This window comes from Molothrus ater, chromosome 6 (assembly GCF_012460135.2).
Source record: "Molothrus ater isolate BHLD 08-10-18 breed brown headed cowbird chromosome 6, BPBGC_Mater_1.1, whole genome shotgun sequence".
NCBI lineage: Eukaryota > Metazoa > Chordata > Aves > Passeriformes > Icteridae > Molothrus > Molothrus ater.
The window spans coordinates 26681230-26701395 of record NC_050483.2 but is presented as its reverse complement, the minus strand read 5'-3'; the positions used below and the strand labels follow the sequence as shown (position 1 = coordinate 26701395).

General features: G+C 42.8%; 3 protein-coding genes across 4 annotated transcripts in view; 2 read left to right on the top strand and 1 right to left on the bottom strand.

Moving 5' to 3' along the window:
• Positions 1–8429, top strand: part of TTBK2 (tau tubulin kinase 2) — an 81354-nt gene extending 72925 nt beyond the window's left edge. For both annotated transcript variants that reach the window (XM_036384493.2, XM_036384494.2), the window contains one exon: positions 837–8429. In XM_036384493.2, coding sequence (XP_036240386.1) covers positions 837–1305 — 469 coding nt within the window. In that variant the 3' untranslated portion in view covers positions 1306–8429. The remainder of the gene's footprint in view (positions 1–836) is intronic.
• Positions 8430–10240: 1811 nt separating this feature from the next.
• LOC118687493 (uncharacterized) lies at positions 10241–14328 on the bottom strand. Its single transcript, XM_036384496.1, has 2 exons — positions 13578–14328; positions 10241–12774 (listed from the first exon to the last, which is right to left on the bottom strand). The coding sequence occupies exons 1-2, from the start codon at positions 14029–14031 to the stop codon at positions 12116–12118; spliced, it is 1113 nt and encodes a 370-aa protein (XP_036240389.1). The 5' UTR covers positions 14032–14328; the 3' UTR covers positions 10241–12115.
• Positions 14053–20166, top strand: part of CDAN1 (codanin 1) — a 32187-nt gene continuing 26073 nt past the window's right edge. Inside the window, exons 1-3 of the mRNA XM_036384495.1 lie at positions 14053–14463; positions 17034–17734; positions 19284–19490. Coding sequence (XP_036240388.1) covers positions 14368–14463; positions 17034–17734; positions 19284–19490 — 1004 coding nt within the window. The 5' untranslated portion in view covers positions 14053–14367. The remainder of the gene's footprint in view (positions 14464–17033; positions 17735–19283; positions 19491–20166) is intronic.

Genomic DNA, 20166 nt, shown 5'->3' with positions numbered 1-20166 from the left:
GAAGAATGAATGAGGAGAAGCTGATACACAAAATGAGCCTGGTTCACTGTTAAAACTAATACATCAATAGATGTGCATTCAATATTTTGAAACGTGACAATCTATAACTAAATTTTTACACATTTTGTTAAAGTGGGGTTACTTTTCCAGAACTGCTGGTTATTTACAAACCCACAGAAATTTTTAGGAGCTGCTGTATTCAGCTCCCTTGAAAATTCATCTGTTCTTAATGTAGATATTGTAAATATTTGGAGATTCCAGCATCACCATTAAGTCAATTAGCTATGGTCAGATCATGTCTAAGTAAACCAACTAATTAAAGTAGGGCAGAGTGAATTTTAGAAGGCCTCTCGTTTGCCACGTCTATATGCAGACAACCACATTCTAGTTTTTTCTGTCTACATTCCCAAGATAAGGATAATTTTGATACAGTAGTGCAAAATCCTTTGAAGGAAGCTGCACTGGGCCTTGTCATCCCTTAAAATTGTGTATGGGAGTGCACTGATGGTGTGCAGGAATGGATGTACCCCTCTGAAATGGCAATAAGCACTGCTCTTCAGTGCACTTCTTCAAACACCACCAGGAAATTCCCGTTATCCTGTAAACAATGAGGCTATTTGTGGGAGTGAGTTTATATAAATATAAATACTGTGTTGAACTGAACAACACAGAAGCCAAAGCCTAGATCCAAACACCTCTGCCTAACAGGAAAGTTGAGCTCCACATATCTGTTCAGCAATGCAACCGCCTCCTTAGTTTCTAGTGATATGGAGTTTCTATTTGAATTTTAGTGAATAGATGGAAATAGAAATAATCTTTCTTCATTTCTTCTTAAGGTTGCGCAGATACAGAGTCCTAGGCAGTAGCAGCTCGGACTCAGATCTTATCTCTCGTCTGGCTCAAATCCTGCAGAATGGATCTCAAAGACCAAGGAGTTCTACCCAGTGTAAGAGTCCAGGATCTCCTCACAGTCCAAAAACGCCACCCAAGAGCCCTGTCATCCCCCGCCGCAGTCCCAGTGCCTCCCCTAGGAGCTCTTCTTTACCCCGTACTGCCAGTTCTTCTCCGTCCCGGGCTGGGAGATCCCATCATGATCAGAGGAGTTCATCCCCACATTTTGGGAGGAGTAAATCACCTCCTAGCCATTCAGGCTCTTCATCTTCTAGGAGGTCCTGCCAACAAGAGCACTGCTGCAACAAAACGAGCAAGAATGGTCTGAAAGGATCTGGCAGTTCTTTCCACCATTCCCCTAACACTAAGACTTCCACAGGAAAGAGCAAATCAACTACTAAGCTTAGCAGATAGGAACTGGGTCTTGACAGGTATAAAATCTCCTCCTAAGTCTGATGCATGTTGTGTCTGTGTACTGTGTATTTAAAAAAATAATCAAAAAAAAGTATATTAAAAAAAGGTGTTGAATCTGCACATTTTAAAGAAAGTAGCCATTGTAAACTATTCATGAGAAAGCATTCTGTGTAAATAAATGGCCAGGCTTTGCCTTAGAGCAGGCAGCAAGCAGATCCACGAAATGGGAAGTAGAGGCCAGGGTAAGAATGGCTGGGTAGTCAAAGAGGTGCAATGTATTTAGAGTGAAAAAGTATCTTGAAGGTGAGTGTTTTAAAATGGTATTAATCTCCATCTGTTTAGTTTCCCTAGTTAGAAGATTGGGCCTAATTATTTAAGGCCTTGCGTACTCGAGGAGTATGTAAGAAAGCCTGAAACAGTCATTCCCAAAATGATGTCACTACTTGGGAGATAAGTACTGCTCAAGCATTTCTTTGCAGTTTTAAAAAAGCACACACTTTAGAAGATGATATTTCTGCCTTATAAATTTCTTCCATTTTGAGCTGCACTCACCTCTGAGTCACTGAGTGCTTATTTTGTCCCCTATTATGGCACAGATTTCTTACCTAAGTATCATAGACCTTACCTCTTCTTGACACTGATGAAATTTAAAAAATCAATATTTGACAAGATGTTTTTGTACCAATATTATTTAGAGATTTGCTTAGCAGTAATTAGGATCCAAGAAGCTGGTTTTCAGTTTTTTGGGAGTCATAGTGGGGTTTTTCAAACCACATTTGATAGGATTTGGAAAAACCTTTCCTCCTAGGAAATAAGAGAAAGGAGTAGATATATGCCCTTCACTGGATATTGTAGATTTACAGTAAAATGCAATATAAGTTAGAAATTAAGAACCTTTCTTTACCCCCTTAATTCAAATGAAAAAAGAGCCTTTGTTATTGCTGACTTTTTTTTTCCCCATTATTTATGGATCACTTAAACCACGGATCTTGCAATGCAGGGATGATCACCAATCAAGTTTTGGTTTTTTGGTAATTTGTTTTCTAAAATTATGAAAGATGAAACAGAGATGAGGAAATTGTCTACTTTAGGAACGTGATAGGTTAGGGGTGATGGAAATACACTTAACACCCTTACAAAATCTGGGTAAGAATATTAATCATCAAAGCAAAATATACAGAAAGAAGCCTGAGATATTTTCATATCGGATTATTGTAATTCAGTTTCCCAAATGTGTTTTTGATAGAGAAGCTTTGTGGACTCTCAGTAAAGTCCATGGTGTTTAATTCCTCCAGTTTTATTAGGTAGTTACTCAGTAACATTTTGTGCTCTGCAGGAACCCTGTTGGGAATGAAAGGTGTGGCTCCTTTTGCTATGTTCATAAAAGCATAGTGGGTCAGAATAGGGACAGACAAGAACACAAGCCTGAGAAAGATGCAGCCAGCTCTCCTCCCCAATGATTCCTGTTGTGGGGACTCTGGAAGCATAGGAGACTTGTCAATTACTGATCTGCTTGCTGTAGTCATATGCCTCTCCAGCCAGCATCTGTGTTTTTTTATTTAACCTCTGCCAAATGAATATTTTTGGATTTAAAAGGGAATATTTTGTCTCTGAGCTAACACATTCTAATGCTGCATTAAAGCTGCCCTAGAGCTGCACTGAATTTCACTTGCTTTGTCAGACTATGTTAATTTTTTCCTTTTCTTATTATGTATATTGTTTCCCATATGTAATGTAGCACAGTGTGGAACCTTAATTTCATTCAGGTTTCAAGCACTACAGATGAATGCAATAGGTAGGGTATACCTGCTTTTTCTGAAGAAACTGTACCATTGCAAAGTCCTATTCCTTTGTATTATAATGTATAATAGGTGCTATACCAATAATTGCATGTCCTCATGGTAAATTATATAATATAAATATTTATATATACATATATGTATATGCTTATATAAACTCATTCTTTCTCATTTTTCATTTGTAATTTATGGACTACAAATAGTACAGTTCCCTTTCTGTTAGCTCCTGTATACTTACCTCTTCTATTCTCCCCTGCACCCCTGCCAAAAAAATCTGGAATGCACAAATTCTAATAGCCTTTATACCTTGGTACAAAATTGAAGGACTGCTGATTTCTCAACCAGCCAATGTTTTGTGTTGCAGCTTGGGTTTTTTTATTTATTTCTAATTTCATGTGCACATTTGCATATGGAACAAGAACAAAGACTCAAAAGGTATTTTTGTTTTTTATTACAAATAGGTCTTGCTCATTTTTATTTCATTATGTGAGTTCTAAATTGTGAATACTTGTCATATAGGAACAGTGACAGTCTATGAATACCTAATGGTTGAATGTGACAACAACAAATTCCATTTTTTCCTTCCTGTTTTCTACGTTTCCTTATGGTATACCATAAAAAAGAATTTGGTCACATTGTGATGTTTTTGTCCTGGGCACTTGCTGGAATTATTTGTTAAGGTGGTGTGGCAGCATATGATTATTTTTCCTTATTTCTGAAAAGCATTTATTATCATCATGTAAGTTTATTCCTCTGTTACATTGTCAATTTTCATAAGTACTAACTTTTTGCATCCTTGCCTGAAAATGCTGAAGTTGAGGTGTTTATATTTTTTCTCTAGTGTAACAGCATCCAGAAATGGTAACTGCTCTACAGGTGAGAAAGCACATAACACCTCTGTTATGTTGTCTTCAAAGTACAGGCTTGTCCATTGTTTGACATTACTATGTAAAATAAACCAATGCTGTAGAAATTCACTCGTACTTGAACTACTTGCTAATATAAAAATAGTAAACTATGCCAAAAAGAAAAAGAGAAATCAGTCATTATTGGTGACACAGGCTTCTTTTGGTGAGGAAAAGGTAGAAGGACTGTATACTCCCAGTTGCTTTTTTGCTGTAGATTTAACAGGATCTAAGGAGAAAATAATGAAGATGTGAATGGAGGAGCAATTGTGAATAACTTATCTTGAACTACCTGCTCTTCTTGAATTTTTTGTTGCTTGATACCCTTCTCCCAAAAGTTTACAGAAATGCTTACTGTAGTCTAACATAGCAATCAGTTAATGCTATTAAGTAATGGTCAATTGATCAACTCATACATAAATGTTAGCTTTATATTTCTAGAGGGCCTATATAATCATTAAGGACTCTGTAAGCCTCAGTATTTGAATGTGGATATGGCTCTGCAGAAAACCACCAATGTACATGTGTGTGACCCTTGTGCAGAGTGTGTGTGAATAGTTTATGGCAGGTTATCTGCAAGACATTTTCAGGGACGGGGAAGATTTTTCTCCATTGTACAAAATGGCTGCCATTACTCTGCATAGCACACAGCAGTTTATATAGGAATATTAGCTGGGAAATAATAAAATTCAAGGAGCTGTTGCTTTGTCTTCTCCCTTTCTTTGGTGAGCAGTGCAATGGAGCCATGACATGTAGCAGGTGCAGATGCTGCATGCTCATTTCCTCTTTATGGTGGATTCTGTGTTGTGGCCAGCACTTTGGAGCATTTTTTAGAGAAACTGAGGCATGAAGCCTTTAAACTAAAATAGAACTTGAAATCACCAAACACTTCACACAGACTTTTGTGCTACAATATTGCATGGTAAAATCAATCTAAGTTACAATCTCAAAAATCAATATTAGTTAACCTCTTTATTAATTACAAATGCCAATTACTACTTAGGTAAAACCCTGCTAGAATAATAGAAAGTGTGATATGGTAGAGCAACATTGGCAAGTTGTATGATGCTAAGCCCTATCTACTGCTTGAGCAGGATCAATAAGCGTAGAAAATGCCACTGCTCAAAGCCAGGAGCAAGATGAGGTCTTAACTGCTAGTTATATGTAATTATACAGGAGGCAAAGCTCTGCAGAGTGACACAAGGCATTCATTACAGCCACCAGCCACATCCTGTCTTGGGAAATCTGGACATATTCTTACTTTGAAGTCTGCATGTTTGAGATCAAGCTTTCTTGCATACCTCACTAAACAGTCTTATGTATAAGAAAGGATTTGATCCTGTATATTTAAAAATAGCTTGAAATATTTTTCATCTGAAAAAGACTTGCTGGAGCTCTATCATCTACAATTTGTAGTATTAAGGTAATAACTATTGCTGGGAAAACACACAATTTTGATTTTATATATATATATATATATATATATATACACATATATAAAATACACATTTGTACCTAAGTGTATCTTCATATACACTTATATAGATACTGTATATTATATAGAAATATATATACATACATACATATGTGTGTATATACATATAGATAGGAAGAGTCTCAGCTATTCCATCCTGTTCACTGGAATTCATTTGCTGGAGTGAGCCAAGGCCTGTTTTGCTTTGATTTACTCTGGTCTCCTTTTCATCTACTGCAATGTCCCTATGCCCTAATTCTGATTTTGTGTCTTTTTCATATTACAAGGTCTCAGCCTATAGTCCTACTTGGGCAAAACTCCTGTAAGTCCTTCTTATTGCAGTAATACTTATGCAATGGTTGACTGTAATGCTTCTAAATTTTTTTTCTTTTTCTCTTTGATGAGAATGTAGATAAAGCCAGATTTACAGTACAGTCTTTTTCCTGTAAACAGATTTTTTCTGTAGTGAATTGAACATTTTTATGGAACACTTAGAGGCACAAATTCTGGTAAGAAGAATGTAATTATTCCAATTTCTTAAAAGGGTCTAATGGAAAATAAATTATATGTGCCTCCAATTTTTATATATATCTTAAATTAGATATTAGTCTTCTGGAAATGAATAGGAGAATAAAAGAGAGTCAAAGTCAAACTCTTTCTCATGACAGGCCTATAATACATGAATTTTTTTCATGCAGGACTGATGCTGTGAGGGAACAAGAGCCATGTCTGTCTTGTCATTCTCAGTGAGTCAGGGTCTGCTTAGGTTAACACCAAGATTCCTGTGGTGCATTCTCTGTATGCTTTTCCACTTTTAGGAATGGTCAGAGAACTCTTGGCTGGAAAAAGGCCTTGACTTTTATCCATGAGTCCTCTCTTCAGCTGGTGAAAGCTTTGGCTGCTTGTTGGATGGTGAACATGGCAGTGCTAGGTTAGCAGTTGAACTTCGATCTTGGCAGTGTTTTCCAACCTTGATGGTTCTATGATTCCTCTTTCTGAAATTTATAGAACAGGACATAATATTTTTATTCAACTTCTTTTAGCTAATCAAGTAAGCAGTGAACTGATTGGGTTTGTTTGCTGTTTTGCTTTTGGCTCAAATGTCTTTGGTTGTAATTTAGTAGCATTTTTGGTTACCAGAAATGCTGGTAAAAGGAAGTGAGGTTCAGTGTTTTGGCTATATGCAATACACAGGCATAGGTCATACATTTTTTAGCTAATCAAATTGCATAAACATGCACATCACATAAGAATACCTCACCTGTCTGCTTGAAGCCAGTGTTCCTTTTCCCTACACATAATATTCGTGAAAGAGAAATTATATAAAATCAGCTTGGATTATATAATAATTATCAGGAATTATCTTATGATATTGTCAAATACCAAAAAGCTTTTATCACTCATTTTCATATGGTTTAAATAACCAGGCTTTTTAAATATCTTTAAGGAGGGGTTTTGTTTGGTTGGGTTTTTTAAGGAAAAATGTACAGGAGTCCATTGTTTCAAAGACTGATGTATTAACTTTGCAATGACTCTTGCCATCCAGGTTTGAACAGGTTGGGCTGATTTTAGTCTCCATTGATGATAACACATTCTCTCTCAACAATGATAATGACAAACCCAAATGCTATGCTCCTGTTTCTCTTCTACATGAAGAGGTTGGACCCGTGGGAGTTCTTGCTGTTCTTGTGCAGGTGCAGCTTCATTAAAATCAGTATAGGGTCCTGTTTTGTTGAGGCTCTTTCCCCTGATTAGGAACCGAAAAGATAAACTCACTCTATGAATATCAAATTTGCTGTTGCTGTATTTTAAATTGGAAAATACTAATTTTCTTATTGTTGTTATTATTATTATTACATGACATGCTTCTGGATCTCTCCTTTTCTGTCAGAATTACTGTTGAGAGCCAGCTTTGGCCAAGAGTACAATGTGGTTTCTTCTAAAACAGTATCCAAAGTGGCTCATGTGAGGCCCCCATCATCCACAAATGTCTGTGGGAATTCAGCTGGAATTAATTTGATGTTTGTTTTGAGATCACTTGATCTTTGACCTTTTATGTAAAGGGCCTATGGTAACAGCAGAACAACTTGCTCCAAAAGATGCAATGTAATTAACTTGGTCTGCCTGGCTTCAAATCCTTTTAAACCAGTATCTGCTGCATGGCAGGCATGGTCATAAAGCTTTGATGCAAAGTGAAGTAGGATTTTTTTGACAATTTCACATATTTTTCTTCTGGCTGGAGATCTGGATTTGTGGCCAAGCAGCCTTCTCTGCGTCCTCTTTACTTTCATTGGCTAGGAAGCAAGATCGGAAATTCTTCCCCAGCTTTTAACTTTCTTTTCTATAGAGTCAGCCCAGACTCAAGTTGCAGTGCTTGTGTTAACAGATGCCAATTTTCAAATGCTTTCCTATGAACATCCAAACTAGTAAATTAAGGAAATCACCAGCAATGCCTTCAGACAAGTACTGACTTTTTGAAGTGGCCAACCAATGGCTGCTAATCTAAAATCCCTGGGCAATACCACAAAAAATTAAATCTTTGTATTAATTAAAAATACAATGTTGTAAACCCCATAAAAAATCAAGTACTCAATAGTAAAGTCTACAGTGTGATTAAATTAAGTGGAAAGTAGTTCTGAGATTGTTTTTTACCATTGAGGAAGACAAACGTTGAGTCCTTCAAATTCTCTTACTCAGTAATTGCAATTCTCTTCCCCTCCTTGGAAATCCTCTAAGCCATTCTTAAGTTTGCTCAGGCACCCAAGAGCATAAAGAGTTAATGCCCTTGTCATGGTCATTTGTACATAAAGTTGTAATTATTTATTTTCTCATTTGTACCATATCAAGGCTTTGTACAATGTTTAAGTTTTGTTTTCAAATTATTTTGTATTTTATTTTTATAAACTGGTTCTAAATAAAATATTCATTCAGCATGCAAAACTTCAATTCTTGATTGTGTTTGTATAATGATTCATTAACTTAGAAAGCTTTAGCTGAAGTATTTTTCAGTGTTTTTTACTACTGTAACCCTGTAATTTAAATTGATAAAGTGCTTCAGTAGTGATTTTTTTTTTCTCTGTTTCAAAAAAGTAAAAACAAGTGTGTGTTGGTACTACTACAGCATGAATCAAATGTTCATATTGCAAATTTAAATGATTGTATCAATGGAAGTTTAACTGATTTAGTAAGTTCATGTGCTGTATATTAATAACTACAGAAAAATCCAAATAGGCCACCTCAGAAACCTGACTTTCTATTTGTTCTTATCCCTTCTGTCTGTGTTCATCTAAACAATAACTGATTGGCACAGCCAGATCAGGTCAATTTTAGTAACAATAGGTTGGTCCTGAAAAGCCAGCTGCTGATGGCATTTTTCCCTTCAAAATTGTATTTTTTTATTTAGTCAGAGGTCATTATAATTGACCTCTTTTGGGGATAATCAGCTGTCTGGATGTAGTCACTAGGCTTTTACAGTCTCTTGAGGGGACTTGTCTCCCTCTGTACAATAAACTTAAGCAGCAGATAGCAGAGAAATGAATGAATAGAAGTTGTTACTGAATCTGAGTGCTATGGGGGAAATGCAGTGTTAAGCTACCAGTTGCTCTAGTTTCCTCCAAGACCCTTTTATTTATCTTCTCAGTAACACTAAGCATAAGTAGAGTGTAAAATCATCACAATTTATATTTGTGGTTTGTGCCTGAATGTCTTAGTCCTATGCTACCAGAAAATAGTCTGCACTTTGCACAGCAGGACAAGCTTTTTAGGGAAGTCCAGAAGAATTTGAGAAAATTTCCTGGATCTCTTTCTCATTATTACCACTGTTATGCCATGCATTTGGGGAAATTTAAAGCCAGCTCTGCCTTTGTTCAAATAATTGGCAGTATTTTCATTTAAGCTTCATGACCAGGTCATTAGCTCTTGTCATTTACACAAATAGCCTGGATAGCTTCACAGGAAACAAACTGGGAATTCATTTACTCAGTAACAGTCCAAGAAAATTGTTTCACCTTCTGTTAAGAGCAGTCAGAAACTTAATGGCATGGCTTCTGGATGGTGCATGTGATCACAGAAAGGGTGTGTAAAGAAATAGCAACCAACTGTATTAATTTGAAGATGAGAATGACAATTTTGCCCACTCTGTAGTGATGAGAGGTAGCTCAGTTTCCTTCTCTATTTAAAAGATGTAAATCTAGAATGTCTCAGAAGTGGAAGAGTTACTTTGATCTGGCTCCAGTATATTTTAGCAGTACAACTGAAACACAGGGAAAGAAGCAAGATCAGAACAAACATGCTGTGGTACACTGATGTGAGGTCTGGTTGTTCTCTGACCATCACAGTGTCTTTTAGCATTGCCTGGCTTGTCTTCCTTCATACAGGAGATCCAATCTACCCCTTCTGCTCACAGGATCTTGCTGCACTTCTCTACTTGCATTGTAGCTGCTTCTCACGTAAATCAGTACTGGAACACGAGAAAGCGGACACACAAGTCACCTCTCCCAAGAAGTACGTGAAATTCAAGAATTAACAGTTGCAAAAAGAATTGAAACATCAAGAGAAAGACAGGTTAGAACTGCCAGTTGCAACCTGGACAAGCTCAAACTGCTGCCCAGAAGGACCAGGTAGATCACATTTCCAAATCTACCTGGAATACTGTGGTAGCATGAATTACCTTCTGTGATCATGAAAACAAAATACAGAAAATCCTGATCAAAAGAGCCCATCTGTACTGATGCAGGAGAAATAATGCTTCCAACAAGTTAATTTGGAAAGCTTTTAACAACATAAAAACAAAAATCCATAGAAGGATTCTTTGCCATTCTTAAATTCAGCAATTTCTTAATAGCTGTCACCCATACGATCTTCTTTTGTTAAGGTAAACCTGGAAAAAAGAACTTTCTCTTCTTCAAGGTATTAATCCCAATGAACATTGTGCTGTACACATATACATTTTATTTTTATGAGATTTTTTCACATTTTACTCCATCTGTGATTCTGAAGGGAAACACTTGCTAACTGATTACCCTGTTTCCACATTTTAGTAGGCAGCAGTGGCTGGTTTCTGAAGTGCAGATGAGTTAATTCAGTACACTAAAATGGTGGACATGAAGAACATTTTCATAGGGTGGTGTTCAGTCAAAGCTGACTGCAAAAGCGGCGTACCTTATGCTATGATTACATATTCTTATGCTTCTCAGGAAAGGGGCAGTTTCATTGTGATTCTCTATGTTATTTGTATTTGCTAAATTTCTGTAGCAGGAATGCTTGTGCAAACTGACTGTAACACTACAAGCAGCTAGTCATTGCTATAGGCCAAATTTATCTGCAGAACCTTTTTAAATGTTGGTGATAAATGCTTAAGAGCACCTGTATGATTTTTCAAGTCATTGGACAAAATTTCAGGTGAGTGTTTTTGTTTGACCTCTGGTACAGATGCCTGATACAAGAACATTGCACCTCTGCTACTTCTGAATTGTGCAAAGTAGAGTGGCTCGAATATGTAAGCCTGAAACACAAAACAGTGCCAGTGACAACAGTTTTCCCTATCTAAATATGAAATGGCAATTTTTCTTTTTGGCATGAAGATAAAATGATTTTTGCTTGTTTCAGGTTGACACCAAGTTACATTTTGCTCCAGCTCGTCCTCATCTTTCTTCTTCCTTGGCTACTTAGTTATGAGAAAGGAAATGATGATCCAAGCTTTCTAAACTATGCAGGAACATTTGTCTGGAATGAAGTAAGCCCCTGCCTCCTGTAATTTAACAGCAAATCTGACTTCCATTTTGTGTAAAACAATACAAATCTTTTTGTTCTCTGTATTTCAAACACTGTGGTATTGATTCAATTTCTTACAAAATCAGATGAAGATACAGCCTACATATAACCTATAGAAACAGGCATCACTCATCCATTCCTCATTTTTCTGTATTTCTCTATTTTAACCATGTGACTGGTTAAAAAAGAGACTACCCTGCTAGTGCAGTAAAACACAATGTCTCTGAAGAGAGGGTGCATTTGACAAGCCAGGAATGAACAACAGCCAAGTGGAACAATGCTGTATGACTTCTGAGGAGGACACTAATGAATGCTCAGTGCTAAACCATTCCTAGAATAAGCAGGTATCTTAAACTCCTCCTGCGATGCCTTGCACAGCTCAGACTTATAAAACCTCAAGAACAACAACCAAGCAAACACCCCCAACATAACTATTAGAAAAGGGAAGTACTTAAAAAGCCAACTGCTTCTGAGGCTTGTTTAATCCAAGAACCAAGTAACTTCTGTAAGTTAGCTCCTGGTGGTAGTAACCATAATGTTACTTTTCCACCCCACTCTCGTGCCTTTTATTTTTCACAAGGTGACATTAAACAAAGGATGATACAGACAAAAGTCTTACTAAAAATAAATGGGGTTTTTTAAGAGAATAAGAGGATAAAGAAAAGAGAAGAAATTTATTAGCCAACTGCAACAGAGTTAACTGGAGGCTGGTAATTAGTGTTTAATGCCACCTATAGTAAAATGTTTCCCACTGGGAAAAACATGGGAGGCAAGTCCACTTCGCTCCTTTGAAGTCAAAGGCCGGAGCAGAACATACATCAGCACCCAACAACACAGTCATTTTACATCTATTCAAGTTTTTACACATCTGCAAAGCAGAAGTAGTAGCAGCCATTTGGATGTTCTTTCTTAATGGTTCTCAGGGGAGGCCTAGGAAACTCAGAAGGACCTGGCTCTTGTGACATGGAGCTGGAGCTGCAGCTGCTGCTTCTGCTGCTGCTTCCAGCCACCTGTGCTCTAGCTCTGTCCTTAGCAGGGGAGAGCTGGGGGGATCCTGGGCTCAGGTACCCAGCTGTGGTCTGAGTAGATGCAGTTGCATGTGTGGTTGGGCCAGTGTTGTTTTTCACATAGATGTTCTTGATAGCGACAAGCGTATGTGCCATGATGCTGATGCTGTTATTCAGATCTTGCATGCCTTGCTGCAGCAGCCGAAGATTGTGGTTGACACTGTCAAAGCCAGACTGGATCACCTGTATTTGGGTCTGCTGAATCTGCAGTAGGTCCTCTTCAGTCATTTCATTTTGGTCTGCCTGGCACCTGCCTTTTGTTTTGGCTTTTACTTTCCCAGAGGAACCACCACCTGATGTCCCCAGAAAAGGCAGTTGTTCTTGACTAGGTGGAACCACTACCATGTCCCCAGAGCTTTCTTCTGGCTCCACCACCTTCACTACTATTTCTTCTTTGAGGTTCATCTGCTCAAGACTTGATTGATGAGATGGGCCAGGACTGCCATTAAACCCTAAAAGAGGTGGAGGGAAGAAAAGCAAAGGAAAGCCCATGAGAAACTTCATAACCTCAGTGGTGACATATTTTCTCATCCACTAAGCACTAACATCAGTCCTTGAAAGAAGACTCTCAAAATATGTTATCATTGATGGTTTTAGAATACAAATTACTTTGACAGGTGGTAAAAAACCACAAATACACATTCACCAGTTAACCATGTATCTGCATACTACAGCTCCCTTATCACCACAGAAGCCAAGCTCTAGAATCCCAGAGGCAAAGTTCATCGCAAGCTCATTTCATGCTCTATCGTGCACGCAGTAAACGGTAAGAGCATTGCTGAAACACTGGATTGTAAGAATCCCTTGATATTCCAGCATGCTAGGACAATATCGCTGGCATGTATGAAGTTATGCACTCACAGCACTTTGTACTGGCTGGACCTGCGTGCTGCCATGGCTTTTTGCATTTGCAAGAATAATAACGGCAATAGTGAAGATCGGTGGCTGGGTCTAAACGCCTCGTGGATGGGCAGCATCTCCTACGTAACGCTGTTTTTACTCTTGGTGCTGTTCTTAGGCACTTCTGTGACCTAGAGCACGAAGCCTCACAGTTCTGTGTGCGTGCGTATAGGTTTTGCCTTTCCAAGGATCCGAACCAGCGCTTTCCTGCGGGGCCGGTCCCCGCGGCCCCTGCGCGCCCGCAGCGGGCGGGCAGCGCCGCTCCCCGCGCACCGGAGCTCCCGCGGCTGCGCTGGGGGACGCCGGGCGGGCGGAGGGTCCGTGGCAGAGCCGCGGGGGTCGCTCCCGCACTCACCCATGTCCCCCACGACGGCGCCGGGCAGCTCCAGCGTGTCGATACCGCCCACGATGGGCACGGCCTCGGCGGGCAGCAGGGAGCCGTAGGGGCGGCGCTGGCGGCGGGCGGGCGGCGCGGCGGCGGGCGGCAGCTCCTCGGGGGCCAGGAGGAGGCCGAGGGCGGGGGGCGCCGGCGGCCCGCAGCCCTGCGACAGGCGGCACAGCTTGCTGCGGTCGCGGCGCTTCAGGTCCCGCCAGCGCTTCTTCAGGTCCTCCACGTCGCGGGGGCAGGCGGCCACCGGGTTCACCTTGTGCCGGATCAGCTCCCACACCTTCCGCTTCTGGCCCGCGGAGGCGCGGCCGGGTCCCGCCGCGAACAGCAGCTGCTCGTGCTTCAGCACCTGCTCGATCAGCACCTCCGTCTCCGCCTCGTTGAAGTTCGCCTTGCGCCGTTTGGGCGAGTCCTCGGCCATCCTCCGCCGGGGGTGTCGGCGGGCGGGTGGGCGAGGAGCCGCGGGGAGGGGGGGACGCCACTGCCCTTCCCTGCGCCCCGACCCGCGGGTGCCGCCGCCGCTAGGCCGGGCCCCGAGCCCTGCTGGGGAAGGAAATACCGCGCATGAGAGGAAAAGACGCGCACGGACCGGCGCAGGCGCCCCGTGCCCCGCGTGTTGACATGGGGAGGGGGCGCGGCCCCCGCCCGCCTCCCCGGCGGGAATCCCCTCTCGGCGCCGCCCCCGCGGGAAGGGGGAACACGGCGGGCCCACCCCCGGCGCGGGTTGTGCGCGTGCTCGGCGGGAGCGGGGCCGGGAATGGCGGCGGTTTTGGAGCTGCTGCTGCAGGAGGAGGTGCCGGTCAGCGCCGTGGTGCGGTGGCTCCGGCACGGCCCCGGCCACCGCACGGCTGAGGTAACGCGCGCTAGGTCGTCCGCCCGTAGCACCCTGGCTCCGGCGGGGCCGGGCCCGCAGCCGTGCCACTCCCCCAGCACCCTCCGCTGCCGCGGGCCGGGGCCGTGCGGGAAAGTTTGTCCGCCCCGCGCTGCTGTGAGGGGTGAAGCCCGCGTGGGTCAGCCCGGGGCCCCGTCAGGTGCCGGTCCGCGGCGGAGCGTCTGTCGGTCCGCCGGCGGCACCGCCCCCGGCGCGGGCGGGCTCCGGGCACGGCGGCGGGAAGGCGAGGCCGTCGGCGGGAGCTGCGCCGGGAGCTGCCTGGCGGGCGTGTGAAACCCGCTGGAATGCGCGGGGCTGAGCCCGCCGGAGCTCAGCGCCGCCGGCGCCGGGCGGTCTCGGGCGGGCGGTGGCGCCGCGCGGCTCCGGGGCGGGAGCGGGGAGGCCCCGCGGGCTCGGGAAGCGCCGGGAGCCCGGGGCGCCGTGTGCTAGCGCAGAACCAGCGGGACCGGCGTTGGGCAGCGCAGCACGGCACAGCACAGCACAGCTGGTGTCCTAAGGGAACGCGGTCACACTTCCTGCATCTTTGTAGGGGAAGGCAGCGGTGAAAGCAGGACGAGGCTGTCAGCACCCAGGGCTTGGTGGTGGCTCTCTGCAGGCGCCAGCGCGCCTCCCGGCTGGATGTTCCTCCCGCCTAGACCTTGGGGAGGATCTTTGCGGGCTGGGAGAGTGTGTTTATTGGCTGAGTTTTGTAACGAATGATTTGGGTTCTTGTAGAAATAAAAACTTTTCTAACTGTAGATAGACTAGGAGCGCTTATATTTCCCATAGAGAATGACACAGAGACACAATTAGTATTTAAAGCATCTTCTACCTGATCCCCTTGCATAGTGCTACCTAGCATTAAAATCAAAACTCACTGGTGTCACCCCCATGAGTTAGTTGGGTGTTGCCATCATCCTAAATGTGTGGGAAGAATGGACCAGCACTTTTATGTTGTGTGGTATTCTTTCAGCTGTGACTTGCAGAAGCAAACCTGTGGACATTATGAAGTCTGAGATCCTGGCAGCTCAATTAGCACTGTGGGTAAGGGGTGGGGAGGTCAAAAAGTTTGCCTTTGCAAGGGAATTTCTTGCTGCCTTTTGCTGTTGAGAGCAGTGCAGTTACTTCAGCATGAGAAAGCAAGTGGGAGGTTTGCAGCTGGCAGCTGTTGACAGTTTGCTGTTACCCAGTTGTGGAGGAACCAAACCTCTGTTAACTTGGACAGAGAAAGATGAGTGAAAATAGGTTGTGCTCTGAAAAGTTGGAGAAACTGCCCAACCGTATGCATAGCATAGACTGTAATCATCTTTGTGCCCCTATGCTAATTCCAGGGGAAGGACATGCTAGGCCATCTCTTGCTCTAGCTCTCATGGCAGTTTTGGGCTGGACATGGTCTTCTGACACCTCATGGGGGTTGTATTCTGAGCTGTGCTTTTTCACTGATTGTTGGCTGCTTGGCTTGTTATCTGGGCTGTGTCAGAATTTCACACTTCTCCAAGGAGCTGAATTGGTCTCACACTTTAAAATATGAGTTTTAGTATAGGTGTTGAAGATTGTGTGAGTCCGGTTACAGGCGTGTTAATTTTGCTTTCACTTCTTTCTTTCATGCAGAAACCACCTTCAGAAATAGTGTTTGCTTTCTTGACTTTTCATCTCGTTAGGGTTGTGAATACAACTTAACTGGAGTACGTATGCAATGCTTTCAGTATTAGTAAGGAAAAGGTTTTGAGAACTTCTGTTGTTGCAAATGTTGCTGAATCCCATTGAGAGGAAACAGAAACGTGATGGAGTGTTAGGAACAAAAGAATTTTTACCCAGGGTACAAAACTTCAAACTGCATATATAGCACGAAGTCATTTTTGTCTAGATTTACCTTTGTAAGATCAATGCCACCTGTTTGGATTTCAAATGTGTTGAGTCGGTGGTGGGGTTTTTGTTTAAGTTTCTTAAGTATAAGCTTCACATACCTTAAAGTTGCACAGTCTCTGTTTAGAGAGAGAACTTCTGTGAGTTCTCGAGCAAAATTATTTAATTGAAATGGAAGAGCAGCTTTGGTCTTGTATTTGGCGCTGCAGGACTCCAGGTGCTTCAGCGGTTGTTGTTACAGCACCCCTCTGTGGGAGCAGGCAGCATTCACAGAAAAACAGGGCACAGAGACCTTGCAGACTGTAGATTTTTCTGTTAGAATTAGATGCTTTCAGTATTGATGTTTTCAAAATGTTGAGCTTGGGGGTGTCAGTCGCTCCAAGTCCTCCCTGGCCATAGCTGCAGAGAGTATTACTGATGTTTTCATGGAACAGTTCCATTATTTTCCAATCAGAGACCAAAGTTAATGACTCCATCTGAAAACTTGTGCCAAAATGGCTCGTGTGTAGGCTGATTTTCAGGTCTGTGACCAGCACTATTGAATTTCAGTGATGTACTTTGACAAGTCATGTTGGTTTTTATTGTGTATTGAAATCCCATAGTTACTACTTAAATGTGTCTTGGTACTTGGACGGAAAGAATCAGGTAGCATCTTTATATTAATTTTTTGTCTACTTCTCTTGTAGGAGAACCACATCCATGACAAGCTGGTATCTCTTAGCTTGCTTCAGAAAGATTTTGTGCCTTTTCTGCTGAATTTTTTAAGGGAGCAGACCAGCCAGATCCTGACTAATGGACCTCCTACTCCTGCTAAAACTCCTAATTCCAAGGCTCATGGGAACCAAAGGACAGGATCAGAAAGGAGGGCAGGCCATGCAACCAGCAGCCGAGTGCAGCTCTTTTCTCAAAGGACTTCAGTGACTACCTGCACCACAGATACCAGCTTTACTCCTGATGCAACATCCAGTGGTTCCTCTTCCTTTTCTGGGTCGAACCTGTCTAGCCCTTATGGTGATTTCCCCAGCGTGGTCTCCAGCAGCAGCCCGAGCTTTGGGCACAGCCCTGTGCTCCACCACGGTGAGAGGCGTTCCTCTCAGAAGGCCAGCCTGGGGAGCTTCCTGACGGCCACGCCTGAGGCCCTGCCCGTGAGACGGGGCCGCAGGAAAGGCAGCAGCTCGGCCGGTGCCTCTGGCCGGCAGGTGGCTCGCGATCTGGGGCGTTCCCTTGCTGAAGAGGAGGATGGAAAGAGTGATGGTGGATCATGGAGTGGAGGGAGAAGGAAGCGGAGTGAAGTGCCTCTTGTTTCTGCCAGATCCCCACCCAGCCAGCTAAACCTTAACAACCTGGAGGAGTTTCCACCCATGGGTGCTGCCTCTGGCTGGACGAAGTAAGAGCAAGTCTGCCTCATTGTGTCACTGGGATTGCTACAGGTTGCAGCTCCTTGACCAGCAGTTGTGGGTGTCCAGATGCAGAAGAGGCTGTAATACACAATACCTGGCTTCTGGGAAACACGGTCAGAACTGCTTTGTTCTGGTCACCGTGTAGGGAGGGGAGTATTGCCTTGACAGGGAGTCAGGTTTCCTCTCCGTGGACTCACCCAAGACACCTACCTCTTTTGCCTCTTGCTTGTGTTGCTACCTGCAGCTGGCCAGTGCACGGCCCAGCTGATACAAAGCTGAGCTCATCTTTGTCCTTGTGTGTTCTAACGAGTCAGCGTTATCTTGGCTCCTCACGTTTCGCATTTAACAGAATATCAATTGGTAAGGAAGAGCTATCCTGGAAGGCTCTTCAGCTTTACTGATGCTAGCAAAAAAGCTTTTGGATTGATCTTCTGTGGCTTCTGGTAGCAGATGTTAGCCTGAAGCTTCGTTTGTCCTGTGTAATTGTGGACAAAATAGCAGGCTGTGTTCTTGGTCTGCAGCAAGCCCTGGTCTCCTTGGTGACCAGCTGAGCTTTGGGGCAGCTGTTTGTGTTGTGGTTGCCTCAGTCCTTTAATCTTTGTCTTTGCGTTCTTTAAAATCCTCATTACCAAATAGAAAGCCTTTGTGTCAGCCTGTTTGCTCTGTATATCAGTCACTGGTCTCTGAAAGTGGGACTTTCTAGTTGGACATGCAAAATTCCAGCTAAAAATTATAAAATGAGTGAGTCTGTACAGCAAATCCAAATGCAGGGTTTGGGTCCTGCTCTCGACGCTACTTTGGCCAAGGGAGATAAGATGTGTTTCCAGCACAGCCAGCAAGTCTCTCTTCCTCAATTGCATTAATGCTCAGCTAGGAAAAAGAAGTAGGAAAGAGATCACAAGTCTTTGGAAATCAATGTTACAGCGATTTTGAGAATACCTTAGCTGTTAATATGTAGCAACCAGCATTTCTGTGGTGCTTTATGTTTCTGTATCCATTTCCATTTTTTTAGTGCTTTTTTTGCTACTTTACCAAGCCTATTCCTGAAGGACAAATCCAAGTATTTTATGCAGGAAGGATGAGTTTCCCTGAACTTAAACAGCCTGGACTCCCACTGATAGACAATGGCAACTTGATTGATTTTGGTGGGTTTTTTTTCTCCTGATCATGTCAGAAATTAATTCACCAGCAGTTTCTTACTAAAATGGGGCATATCCCATCCTGCAAATTAGAAACATTTGGAAGGGTTATGTGGCCCTGTGGTACCTGTTAGATGGCTTGCTATTTGATAATTAATTTTGCTGCAGGTTCAGCAGGTTGCTTGTAGCAGTCTATAGCTCCGTGACTTTTTTTTTCAGTGATAGAATAAAATTAATAACTACAGCTACAGTTTAGAAATTCAATATCCCAGCTCGACATGCATTTTGTTTTAGCATTAGATTCCTCTGGAAGAGTTAATTGCACATCTGTCTTGAGACCGAAATTTTTTGTTATTGTTTAGCTTGATTTTAGTGGAATTGCTTCTCTTCTTTTCAGCAAAAGTAAACCATCGAGGCGAATCAACCCAACTCCTGTGAGTGCTGAGCGGCCCCTCTCGAAACCAAAGACCTGTTTCACTTCTACACCTGTCAGCCGGTCTCCAGCCTCAAGCCTCGAGGCCTTTGCTGCTGTCCAGGAAGGACACCTCTCATCTGTGATGAGCAACAGCCTTCAAGAGGAGAGGGAGATGCTGAAGAAAGAACGGTACAGTCTGAGCAGGGGGCTGATTCTTTATTCCCTTGTGTCCTGGTTCCAGCCAGGACAGGGTTCATTCTTCAGTAGCCAGGAGACTGCATGGCCAGGACACAGTGAAAATGACAGAAGAATATCCAAACCAAATATTGGTGACCTTAAATTATAATTTGCCTAAAGCCAAATGTGTCTGTGGTATCAGACTAGGATATTAATGCACCTAGCTTATGTTTGCCATTTTAGAGATGTGCTGACTCTGGAACAATGACCCTCACTTCAAAAGTGTAGTCAGTTCTCACTGTTTTTATGAGATTTTTCTCTTCATGGAAATGAATGTGGGGCTATCTCCTATGCATCTTTCCTTAGATTGCACAGGCAAAGCAATTGGGTGTAATTAGACTGTGTTTGAAGATTGCACCAAAACACATTGGTTTGGAAAAAATGAGTTAGTGAAGCAAATGTGTGGAAAGTGTTAATGGTCTTGCAAGGTAGGTAGACTAACAGAAGCTTGCAGTCAGAGAAAACAGAATATGGGCACTTGAGATTCTGTTTTAAAGATTACTACTGCAGTTATCTGTTGAAAATTGCTGTCAGATGAAGTGAATTTTCTAATTTCATCTCTGCTGTTTGGTTAGTGTGTGACTTTCATTGCTTGTAAAGTGGTATCACTGGTAGTCTGTGAAGATTG